Source organism: Quercus suber, unplaced genomic scaffold (genome assembly GCF_002906115.3).
Source record: "Quercus suber isolate HL8 unplaced genomic scaffold, Cork oak 2.0 scaffold_402, whole genome shotgun sequence".
Taxonomy (NCBI): Eukaryota; Viridiplantae; Streptophyta; class Magnoliopsida; order Fagales; family Fagaceae; genus Quercus; species Quercus suber.
Genome location: NW_027069853.1, coordinates 120,665 through 134,388, shown reverse-complemented (window position 1 = coordinate 134,388; position 13,724 = coordinate 120,665). Strand labels below are relative to the sequence as shown.

The 13,724-nt window shown below is 33.7% G+C and overlaps 1 protein-coding gene across 1 annotated transcript; it reads right to left on the bottom strand.

Annotated features, from left to right (window-relative positions):
• Positions 1–499: 499 nt before the first annotated feature.
• On the bottom strand, positions 500–1,606 carry LOC112034242 (glycosyltransferase BC10). The gene has a single exon (XM_024067051.1). It carries the CDS (start codon positions 1,604–1,606, stop codon positions 500–502), a length of 1,107 nt encoding a protein of 368 aa, XP_023922819.1.
• Positions 1,607–13,724: the final 12,118 nt, after the last annotated feature.

Genomic DNA, 13,724 nt, shown 5'->3' with positions numbered 1-13,724 from the left:
TTAATCATAAAAATAAATGAAAAAATTAAACTTTTAATACTTAATTCAACTTAATTGAAACTAAAACAAATTTTAGTATAAAACTTTTTTATAAAAGTTAAGAGATTTTTTTTCTCTATATTCCCTTTTTTTTTAAGAAATTTGATAGATTTTTTTGCTCACTATATTAATTTGTGTTTATAAAAGAAACTGTGTCTTTCAAAAGGGAAAAAAAATCGTATTTATTGCTACTATGGTCCCAAGTTGATCTCCTCGATCCATTTAGTGAGTGAAATTGGAACAAAAATTCTATGTTTTAGAGGAGTGAAGACAAAACACAATCCATTTGGTTTTTCCCTTTTCTCTTTTTTTAACACTCAATTTTGCTTGGTCCACCCCACCAATCTTTTTACTCAATTATCCATAAACTTCACAAATTCAAAACCTTATAGAACAACAACAACAACACCATTCTTCAACTTTTTTTTTTTTTTTTTTTTTCAACAACAACAACATCATTCTAATCTTTGAATATGACGTCATGGGCTATACTCATCAACGGTTGGATCGAGTCAATGGAAAACTTTCTCGCAAACAAAAATGGGTCATGTCGTTTTGTGACAGACAAATCAGAAACGTTCATTCCATTGTGACCATACCTAGGCCTTTGTCTTCTTAATGATAAGATCAATTGAGGTACCACCTCACTCGCCTTGTAGGTCCGAGGGTGGCCATAGATGCTGCCCCTCCAGTCCACGTGTGTGAGTGTTGCTGGCACACACCCTAGTGGGTCCCTCAAGCTAAGAAGGGTAGAAAAGTAATTTTCCTCAGGGAAACACGTGTCAAGACGCACGCACGGCAACTTGAACTTAGACCAAAGCCTATGGTCACTCACAACGATCCTGGCATGCTTACGTGTTAACACCCAAAACTGGGATCCAATCCGAAAATCCTCCAGCCTCACCTCCGGAAGCATAGTGTTGTTCCCACGCGTCGCCCACCTGTCATAGGCACCAACCTCGTTGTTGAGAATCTCGATGAAGCTTTTCTTAGAATTTATTAAGGTTTTGTATGTGAAGTTGAAGGAGTGGATGGGTATGCATGATGGGGAAAGGAGGATGAACATGGAGTTTGATGGGTCATCGAGAAGTGCATGAGCGAGTAATCGACGCGCTGCTGAGATGAGAGTTGGGGAGAATCGACGAGTGGGTTTGGAGGGTATGACTCGGTTAGCGAAGACACCTGAGAATGGTGTGTCATAGCGGCATGTTGGGTCAGCATGGATATAGATATTGAAGAAGGTGGTTTGGTTAAAGTACAGTTCCCAAAGTGGTGAAAATGGAAAAGGAGTATTGGTTAGGAACATGAAAGCTAGCTTTTTTTGTTGAAATGAAGAGAGTTTTGGGTTCACTTGTGAGGCAGCCTTGAAGAGTGGCTCGTCGTCGTCATCATTTGGTGGTATAAAGGGGGGTTTTGTGCTTTTATGGAGCCTAGGTTGAATAATAATTTGTGGGTTTTCATTAATGTAGGTGGTGGTGGTGTTTATGATTATGGTGGTGAAAACAATGGCAAGGGGTAGGTAAAGGAGAAGAGCATAAAGAAGGGAGAGTGGAGTGGGGCACAACATGATTTTATTTGTTTAGAGAAAAAATGGAGTGACTTTGGCTCAAAGAATCTAGTGGAGTGAGAAAGAGAGTGATTGGTTTAGAGAAAGAAAATGAGATTTGGTGGAGGGCTTTAATCTTTTTTATTTTCCTTAAGTACTAGTATGTTAAATCAATGGCAGAAGTAAAGTTAGATTCCTAATTTGTAATTTCCCAATTATGTTCCAACTCAACGCCTAAGGTATTCTCTATTAATATAAGGGAGTTGTTTAATACCATGAAGAAGTTGTTGTGGCCAATAATCTTAAAACTTACGACTTAATCACGACCATTAGTTTCAACTTATAGGTTGAGGTCTGATGAAATTTCTATAATCTTTGACTTATCTTAGTCTAGTTTTGGCAATGTTTACTTTTTATGGTAACTGATATGTTGGATTTGGAAAGGGTTGTTGGATATCATGACAATTTTACATGTGGCTAACATGCAAATGAGGTGGACATACGTTTTCTGAGTATGAGGGTTCTAATGTGTGGGCCTCACATGCATAAACAATGGGGAACTACTTTCATCTCATGTATTGTAAGGTTTCAAAAAGCTAGTTTTGAGTATGGGATTCACTTATACAATAGTCTCATGTGCCTAATGCATATACTATTTTTTCTGTATGATAGAGCATTTTTCTTTTTAGCTTAAAAAAATATATTGGAGTTAAGTTACACCATACCTAGGAAAAAAAAAAAAAGGAGCCTTCTAGTAGGTATTGTAGGAAAAAAATAAATAAATAAAAAACCTCTTCCACATCCCATTACACATTTTAGAGCAACCGCATTAGAAGTTGCAAAAATATACAAAATACAAAAAAATTGTTAATTTTACACATTTTAACCAAAAAAACACCCACATAATTGCTTGCAAAATTGTGCATATATGCATGGTTACTGTTACATTGCATATATGAATGGTTATTGTAACTTTGCATATATGTACGGTTACTGTAACTTCGCATGCTAATATTTTATTAATTTCACATTTCTCTCATTTTTTCTCTCTCTTCTCCATCTGCAAAACCAACTCAGGCATCTTCTCTCCCTCATCATCTTCTTCTTCGTTTGATACACACAAACACACCCACACACACGGACACACCAACAAACCCAACACCACAAAATCAACACAGACCCACCATTCACATAAACCTAGCACTACAAAATCAACCACAAACACACCCACACACGAACACACCAATAGAGACAAAGAGAGCATTTTTGTGAACTTGTGGTTGTGGGTTGGTGCTTAGAAGTCGACTAGAATGAGTTTTAGTGCTTATGGAGGAGATCAAAATGTTTGGGTCGACTGGAATAAATCTCTGTGGATTGGTGCTTGTGGCGAATTGGTGCTTGTGGATTAGCGAGTTTCAACCGTGGTGGATCGGTGCTTGGATCGTTGCTTGTGACCGTGAATGGAGAGAGAGAGTTTCATATGGGGAATGGAGAGAGAGAATTCAGATAAATAATAATAAAAAAGTGAGGAAAATGATTATTTAAATAAAATAGATGGTAGAATAGACAAACTGATGTGGGTGTTTTATAAAAATAAGTGTGTAAAATAGAAAAAAGTAGGTTTTTTTGGCAAAATAGACAGAAATTTTGCATTGACTGATGTGTTTGCTCTTACAAATTTTCTTAAAAAAGTTAAAATGGTCTTTTATTTTAAATTCATTTGTAATTGTTTCTATAAAAAAATCATTTTTAATTTAGTAGACATTCTCTTCTTTCTCCTTTCTCTTTTCTTGCACTCTCTCTTCACCCTCGTTATGGATCATTGGCTTTGGAAGAACATGGACAGTTAAAAGTTTGCTCAATCTCAACCTTGGCGTTGAAATAAAATAGACACATTGGTTCTTATTGAAATAAACCAAACTTTATCTCAGCTTAGGCAAGGTGGATTTAGCAGTGGTTTGTTGGCACGATGAGTTGTTAGGTTGATGTGTGTTGGCTGTAGTGGCATTGATTTGAGTTTTGTGATGGGTTGCTAGGTGTGAGTTGTGATGGTGTTATGCTAGGTTACAGTGGTTAGGGGCTTATTTGGGTTGCATTGATTATCTATGAGAGAGAAAAAAATTATATATAGGGTAGTATAAAATAAAAAAAAATGAGATATAGAGTGTATTTAAAGTAGTTATGTAAAGTTTATAAAGTAAATTTTTTGTAAACAAAAATAGAGAGTTTCTGCAAAATCATACGGAAATGCTCAAAAAGTGATCGGAGATATAGAAATTGTGAATGCTATCAATTAGTCATTAATCCATGCAAATCACAAAAAAGTTTAACAAATTATTATTATTTTTTTGCTTTTAATTGTTTGACTATATATGAAATTTGATAATTATAGTAATTATTAATAGGTATTTATTATAATTGTGTTTGTATATGGAACTATCTATTCTATTGTTTAAAGAAAAATATGATGGTAGATTCTAATGGAATGATTAAATATAGAATAGAATTCAAAATCAATTAAAAAAATATTGTAAGAATATTGATGTATGAATCAATTAAAAGTTTATGTGGTACAATATTATTAAGTTAACCAAAAAACATTTCTTGAAAAAAATAGGTTTACCAAAAATCAAGTGTCTTCAACTATAGATTCTCCCAACTCAAGTTGCATAAAAATCTTGTCCTATAGATATTTATATCACTAAAAATTTAATAATATGATTTTTTATATTTTATTACTTTTTTTCTCAATATAAAATTTGATAATTATGATAGTTAGTAATTAATATTTATTAAATTTGTTTTCATATATGGAACTTTATATTCTAACATTAGGCATTTAGATGATTGTGTTTGTGTATGGAATTATATATTTTACTATTTAAAAAAAAAATGATGTACCAAGATTTTAATAGAGGGTTTAAACATAAAATAAAATTTAAACTCAATCAATTCAAAGTAATGAGCCATCCAAAGCTTATGTAATATAATATTATGAGGTTAACCAAATGTTAAACAGTTTCGGTTTTAAATATGCTAGCATGTATCCCATGCCATGCATGAGATTTTTTCTTTTCATTAATTTTATAAATTTATACATTTAAGTTCGACTACATAGGAGTCATTTGGCTAAATATTGCAAAAAAAGTGAGTTTGTTTGTGATATGGGAATTGTTGGAAGTTATTTGGGAAAATGAGGAAAGAAGTAAATTTTGGCAACATCGTTGCTGAAATTTTAACAAAAAGTATGAGAGAGGAGAGAGAAATGATGTGATGGCTGGAGTGAGAAAAAATTTGAATTTTGGTAATAAGGTTACCGAAACTCCTGCTGCCCAGATGAAGTGCCCGAAGGAGAGAAGTAAAAAAGTAATTGTGGCAACCAGGTTGCTGAAATTGTAAGGGAGAAAGATGAGAGAGAAAAAAGGAATTGTGGCAACCAAGTTGCCAAAAATTGGAGGGAAAAAAATTGTGGCAACCAAGTTGCCGAAATTGTAGGGGAGGAGAGAGAAAATTTAATAGGAATTTTGGCAATGAAGTTGTCGAAAATGGAGGGGGGAAAAAAAGAATTGTGACAACTAAGTTGCCAAAATTGGAGAAAAGAGGAGAGAGAAATTGATTTGGGCTGACAATTGAAGGGAAAAAATAGAAATTGTGGTAGCCAAGTTACCGAAATTGAAAAAAAAAATTGATTTGTGGCAATGGAATTGCCGAAAATGGGAGGGGAAAAAAAAAGAATTGTGGCAATGGAGTTGCCGAAAATTGGAGGGGAGAGAGAGAGAGAGAGAGAGAGAGAGAATTGTCAAGTTAAAAAAAATATTTTGCAACATAGATTCTCATTTTAAAAAGTACAAATATTCTTAATCTTTCCGTATGCTAGTAGTTTTTTTGACTGAAGTAGTTTGGTTTATACCAATATGTCATGTTCTTTCATTTCATCTTGTAAAAGTAATAACTATAGATTCAAGTACATTGATTCTTATTCTAAAAAAAAAAAGTACATAAATTCTTATTATGTGCTAGTGCTAATATGTGAATATGTTGCAGAACCTATCCATGCATGCCCTAAAGAGAAAAAATTTTGGAAGAAAAAGATGATTGATGTGCACACTGTTAATCAAAAAAAAAAAAAAAAAAAAAAGATTCTTTGCATGATTTGCCCTATGAAACAAAGAAACAAGATTCTAATGTTTGATTCGTTGCAGAGATTCTTTGCTGACACACTAACAAAACAAAAGTAAAAGTGAATATATGTTTATAGTTAAGTAATTTGTTTGCATCAGAGTGTCCCATCTTGGTCTGTGTTGTGTTGTATTTGGTCAATTCGCATATCTAGTTATACAATTTCAAATCTAAAAATTTAACTTAGATGGAACTTGCATATTATTTAAATAGCACTAATACTACTGAAGTTTTCACGGTTCTTATTTTCTACTCTTTTTCCTCTAAAAATTCTATCAACCTTCTTCTCCACTCTTATTCCCCGTATAATTCTATCAACTATTTTCAATTCATGCATGTCATACATCCTACAAACAACTATAAGGATCAACACTTGCAAATATTTATCCATTCTATATATCTTACAATGTGAGTTACATCTCTTAAGTAGTTACTTTTCTTTCTATAATATTCATATTGATATGTTTTAGGGACATGGCTAAGCATGAAAATCTTGTTTTTGTTAAATTATTTGTTCATGAAAATCTTGTTTTTGTATTATGTGTTTTGCAACATAAACTGATTTGTATGATATGTTTGAAATTATTCGTCCATGAATTCTTGCCTAAAGTTTCATATGGCAAACATATATTTCAAAATTGACATAAATTTTCCTTAAAGAAATACTTACTTTGTTAGCCTATAATAAACATGTATGCTATAAGAAAATCCCAAAAAAAAAAAAAAAGGCTAGTATATGCTCATAAATAAAAAATCTAAGTTTTAGGTATAATAATAATAACGAAAATTGTAAGATACTAGAAATATTTATCTATTATCATATGGATGCACGAGAATATGATAATCTGTCTTGTTTTAAAAGAAGCAAGATGAAGAGTTACATAAAATAATTAACTTAACCCATAATAGATCCTTCTAAATGTTAATGTTATGCTAAGTTACTTAAGAAAAAGGAAACAAAAAATAATTTTAACTACTATGATGGACAAGAATAAATTATCAGTGAACCAATCCTCTTTAATAGAATTTATTAGGTTCTAAGGAATTATGAACAAATGTATTAGAACTTCATTTTGTAATGTTGGCAAACCGTGATCAAAACATTTTAGTTTTGTTTAGACTTGCTCAAAGTATATGTTTTTTTTATGTGGAATCGAGTTGCTGTAGGATTTACTATGTAAATCTGCCTGACTTGATCGATCGAGAATCAGACTCGACCGATCGAAATTCGTGCAGATTGTTTTTTTTGCAGAATTTCTAACTCAGGCCAAGCCCGTTTAACGTGTAGGGTTTTATGTTTTGCCCTATGTATAAAAGGAAAAACCCTAGCCATGTTTTTGGATTGCTTTTTATGCTCTGTGTGTGAATCTTCTGTGAGATCTAGAGATGTTAACCTTCACACATACTTAGGGTTTCCAAGATTCAAGATTATGTCAAGAATTTGGTGATCATTCAGTTGCAGATTCAAGAGCTTAAAGATACGCAAGCAGGAGTGCTTATACTTGCTGGGAATCCAAGAAAGAAGTAGTCCGTAAACTCGGGGTTGTCACGTGGTCGTGGTAGTAAGTTTCCTACTTGAGGTAGTAATAGGATGATAGTGATCTAAGTCGCTATTGTGTAGACTTCAATTCTTTCATAGTGGATTTGGCTTACCTTGAGGATAGCTAGGTTAAATCATCCCCAGGTTTTTTACCGGTTTGGTTTTCCTAGGTTATCATATCTTCGTGTTCTTTATTTTTCACACTTTACATTGGTATGATATATTTGTGTTAACCTAAATCTGATAATTTGACTAAGTAATCACTTGGCTAATTAACTAGGTTAATCTGGTTGTGTTTTAAATGGTCTAAAAATGTATAAGTGGTATCAAAGCAGGTAGCTCTCTTGTTGTAGATCTTTTGATCTAAGAGCTGATCCTTGACCCTAGTTGTCATGGAACACAGACACTTTCTTGTTGTTCCACCTCACGTTGATGGTGATAATTATGTTTATTGAAAAGTAAGGATGAAAGCATTCCTGAAATCAATTGATGAGAGAGTTTAGAACTCTGTTGAATACGGATGGGAGAAGCTCACTACTCCTGTAAGTGAGTAGCAAACTTCTCAGAAAGAAGCAGTCGCTTTCAATAGCAAAGCTATGAATGTTATCTTTAATGCTGTTTCTATGAAAGAATTTATGAGAATCTCTAATGTTGAGATTGTTCATACTGTTTGGAATATCCTCCAAACTGTGCATGAAGGCACAAAGACAATTAAAATTAATAAGCTGCAGCAATTAACAATTAGATTTGAAAGCATTAGGATGTTTGATGATGAATCTTTTGATGAATCCTATGCTAAGCTTAATGATATTGTTAATTCTACTTATAATTTGGGTGAAATCTATGAACAACCTGAAATTTTTAGGAAGATTCTTAGATCTTTGATTGAAGATTTTAGAGCCAAAGTGACTGCCATCACTGAAAGTAAGAATATGGATTTCATCCCTATTGATGAACTTGTAGGATCTTTTCAGTCCTATTAGTTGGACCTACCTAAGAATAGCAAATCTAAATCAATGGCTCTTAAGTCTGTTGATGATGTTGATGTGAGTGGATTTGATGATGAGCTCTCTGCTACAGAGATTGCTTACCTTGCCAAGAACTTTAGAAATTTTCTTAAAAACAATAACAGAAGAGTAAGAGGTAAGAACACTGCTGAACGTAGAAATTTTAGAAGGAGTGATCCCACTAAGGTTAATAACACTGAAAAACCTAAAGAAAAAGTTAGTCAACCTTCAAATAATTCTATGGGTCAACAATGTTTTGGATGTCAAGGGTATGGTCATGTGAAATCTGAATGTTCTATATTCTTGAGGTTTAAGGTTAAAGTTATGGCTGTAACCCTTAGTGATGATGAAGTTTCTGACAATAAGTTTGGTAGTGATGAGGATGGAAACTTCATTACTTTCACTGCTACTGCTGTAATTGATGAAAGTATTAATGTTGAGGAAAACCCTTTTGATGAGGAACTTTCTGAGGATGCAGATTTACAAGAACCTACAATAAACTTTGCAAAGTTGCTGTAAAGGATGCTATGAGTGTTGATTTAGGTTTAAAGAAAATTGCATCTCTTGAACTTGAAAAGAAAAATTTGCTTGTGAAACTGTTTGATGCTAGTGAATTGTTGAATAATGTGAAGATTGAGAACATACTTTTGCTTGATAAAGTTAAGAATTTGGAACTTGAATTATCTATTTCTATAGAACAATCTAATAGGTCTGCAAGCTCCAAACTTGATCATATGCCGAGTGTTCAAAAGTTTCCCCCTGACAAAAATGGCTTAGATTTTGTAGAAAGCATCTCTGTGCCTGAACCCCATTCCATAAATTTTGTTCCTTCTACTGAACCCCCTGTGAGTGAGGTTGTCAAACCCTTTGTGAGTGAGGCTACTAAATCTGTAGAAGTTACACCTCCTAGGAAGATAAGGGCTGATCTTCAAGAGTCTAAACCTAAGGCTCCTAATCCTCCTAAGTATTTGGAGAACATTACCTGCTACTATGCTAGGCTGTGCGATATTCGATAGAGTGTTCTGGGCTTTTGGTCCATCAATTGAAGGTTTTCAACATTGTAGGCCAGTGATTAGTATAGATGGAACTTTCCTATATGGTAAGTACAAAGGTAAGTTACTGATTGCATCAACGTGGGACGGTGACAATAGACTTTTTCCACTTGTCTCTGCCATTGTGGGGGAAAAACTGATGACAGTTGGAGTTAGTTTTTGCATTGTATTAAGAATAATGTCGCTAATCGGGATGAGTTATGTGTCATATATGATCGTCACCCTGGTTTAATTTCAGCGATACAAACTCTATGTCAATCGACACGTTGGTATCATCATTTTTGCCTTCGCCATGTGGCTAGCAATTTCAATCAACAAATTGGGAATAAAAAAAAAATGAAGGCTATGGTAGTATCGGCAGTCATAGAGAATCAAGTACGAAAGTATCAAATAACTAGGGATAGAATTACTCAATTAAGTGCAGATGGTGATTTGTATTTAAGGTACGTACCGATGCAGAAGTGGACGTTAGCACACGATGGTGGATGTTAGCACACAATGGTGGACATCGTTATGAGGCAATGACCACAAATTTGTTTGAAAGCTTCAACAGTATTCTAAAGAGTGCTAGAAATCTGCTCATAACTGCTTTAGTCAAACTTACATGTGTAGCCTATTTTGCCGATCAGTATACTAAGGCACTTGCAGAGGTTACAACTGGTGAACTCATTATTGCCTATGCAACGAATAAATTCAATAAATGGGAAAAAAAAAAGGCACCAAAACCTTCAGTTACTATGTTCAATCATGAAGGCGGTCTATTTGAAGTCAAAACACCAAAAAAAGGCACCAAAGCATTCAGTTACTGTGTTGTAGTCCATATATATTTTTCTGCAAGACACCATGGATGCAAATAATTATCGTACGGTGTCCAAACAACCTGAAATTCCAATTACAATATTACCTGTTGATTATGATGTGTGTCATGATTAGAATGGTACGCACGTAGAACATGCGTTGGTATGTAAGTAAAAGTTCTCTTGGTCGCCCACCTATACACAATTAATGATTGCCATTGATTTTAGGGTTTGGAAGTAACAAGGAGAAATGTTACAGTATACAATTTTGTATAGAAATAGAAAACAAATATTATATATGCAACCGTATAGGTCATCACCATTTAAATTCGTGGGATTTATTGGAATTGGGGTCATATATGGAAGATGCTCCCAGGCCCATAATAGTAATATGAAAACAGGGCCTGCAACCTCCGTGCTTTTTCTAATAGCAGCGGTACACAACTCTTTATAAAGGAAAGCAAGTGTGGTACTACCCCAGCTATGTTCCCCAGCTACACCAAAGTCTGCTAACAGCTGGAGAAAGTAGCAATACAATCTACTTTGACTTTTATTTCCAAATAGAAAAGCCAAAACTTGGAACATGTATGCCCTAGCATACTGTTGGACTATTACAACATTGGCACCTTCTGGTAGGTTTGAGAATGTATTCCTTACCCAGGTTATTTTAAGGCCACCATAGTCCAATGCTGTTGCAGGTGGTCTAACCCTAAGTAAATTCTGACAAACTGTTCCATAGTCCAAATTAGTGGGCCCGCACAGTACATTGCCATCAATAGGCAATCTTGTAATGATTGCTATATCATGTAGAGTGATCGACATTTCATAAGTAGGTAAGTGAAATGTATAGGTTTCAGATCACCACTGCTCCATCAGAGAAGTGATAAGACCCCAGTTGTAGACACCACATTTTGTAACCCTTTAAGTTTAAGATTACTAATCACGTTTCTATTGATTTGTGAATAGACTGACTGGGGGGAACAGTCAAAATCAAGCTTGAAAAGTTTATTGTTTGAGGTATTAAGCTTAACTCTTTCTTTTTCTTTTTTGCCTTCTTGTTATATTTTAATCTATTTCTTTGCTTACTTTAATTTATATGTTTGTGTAGGTTAGTTTTATGCCTTTTTTTTTTTTTTTTTTAAGCATGTTAGGTTGTTAGATTTAAGCTTTCAAGTCTTGCTCTATTTTTCTACTTGTCTATTTTCTGGGTTTTATATGTTTGTGTAGGTTAGTTTTATGCCTTTTTTTTTTTTTTTTTAAGCATGTTAGGTTGTTAGATTTAAGCTTTCAAGTCTTGCTCTATTTTTCTACTTGTCTATTTTCTGGGTTGGGGTTCAGGCGTGTCTGCGTATGCATACTTTTGTATGCGCATGTAGGCTCGAAGTATGTGTACGCACACAACTGGCCTGTGTATGCAGGCCTATGTATGCGCATACATAATTGTGCCTAGAAACCGTAATTTTGATTTTCTTGTTTCTTTTGCCTTGTTTGTTTTACCTAATATGTTTCTGTTTTAACTGTCTTATATGCTTTTGAGTTTCTTTTTCTTTTTTCACTTGTTTGTTTGTCATTGTATACTAGATTAGGGTTTATCTTTTTGTTCCTTAGTTTTAATGCCATGTCATTCATTCACATGTCCATTCATTGATGCCATAGGTGCTATGATGCAATGAGATAAGTAAAGGTAAGTCATGCATTCACATCGACATGCACATTGTTTGATAACATGGTTTGATGGTGAGCATGAAAGTGTTTGGTCAAACAGCATGTTCTTAAGGATCTTCATGTTCCCAATGTAATCCTTTAATGTTTACATGTTGTTGCCTTGGATGAGATATATGATATGATGCTAGATGAATGCTAGTTTGATGAGATGCCATGATAGATGTATGCTAGGGTTTGTATATATGTGAGGTTGGGTTTCTTTTTACTTTATAGATAGATAGGTACATGTTTTGGGATAATGATGTCATGTTGTATGCTTAGATATATGCTAGTGTGTGTGTGAGTTAGAATATAAGTTTGAACATGTTTTTATTAAGGTTAAGATATAAGACACAATGATGGGAGACCAGCCTTAGGGTTGGGCGATCTTGGTGCCTAACACCTTCTCAAGAATGTACCTAAACTCTAAACCCACACTCTAGTAGTAAGATCAATGGTCCTTCCTCGAAAGGACGCTATATTCATAATTCCTAGACCATATAACTAGGTGGCGACTCCGATACTTTCTGTTGTGTCCACACTAGTCAAGATATATATGCGGTAGGCGGGTGACACGGTATAGTTTACAATGATACAAATATAGGGCAATACACTCCCCTAACTGTGCGTGTGTGCGAGGGGGGGGTGCAAACGGTTGGGGCTACACTTGGAAGGTGGAAACCTGAAATTTTTTTAAAAAATGTACAATGTTATATTGGTAATATTGAAATTATTTTCATGTAAATTGAATAATTGTTGGGTTAGTAGAGAAGGATCGAATGGCCCAAGCTCGATCCATTTCAAATATATCTTACATTAAATGCTACGATGAGTTAAACCATGCAACATCCATTACCTCTATATTAGTAGGAAATTGTCTATAAATCAAACTAAATTAACCATTTTTTTTTTGGACTGAGAAAACCTCTATGATATTAATGAATTGACAATAAAGTACTATTAAGATCTTGGTCAACCCTAAATTAAATAGAATATAAGAAATTAATCATAATCATACTCATACTCATAATTGGAATGGAATCAATCCTAATTATCGTATTCTTAAATTCATACACACATAATATAAATTATAGTGTAAGTGAAGATGCTTTTTCACAATATCTTTAATATATAAACACTGAGATTAAAAAATTACAATATTTGAAGGTATATTTTTTACAAACCATCTATATAAAAAATTACAAACTAAGAAAATAATTTCCAATTAAAATAAGGGACTGAGAAGCTTACTACAATCGTGATACAAAGTGAAGGAATGTATGAATTATAGAGTGATACTTGCAAGAAAAGAAAGAAAGAACAAAAAACACAATTAGATAATCATAAATATCTTCTAAAAAATATAATCTTAAATAAAAACAAAATAACAATAATAAAAAATAATAAAATTAATATATAGTGACTACTACAGTTTTTTATGCTAAATATTAAATATAACTTACAATGCTTGTAGTTCATAATGAAATTGAAAGAAACTCAAATAAAGGATTTATGAAACAAATTTTTTTAATAATAATAATAATAGTTGTAGGGGTATTAGGCCCAGTAGAATGTATTGGGCCAGGGGCCCAATTCGAGAACACCTCATAAGTTCGAGGATAGATAAATGTGTAATAGAGGTTAACACTAATAAATAAATGAAGGGATTTAGGCATTATGTTCCAGGAAAGTGATCGAGGACAAATGCCTCCTCGGCTTAGCAAAGCCGAGGTCAGAAGGCACGGTCTGACATCAAGGGCAACGTTCAGAACAATTCCACTAATGAGGATAAGTATCAAGAGAGAACAAGATATAGGGAGGCTATGAAAAATCTAAAGGGAAAACTATTACCACCGCATT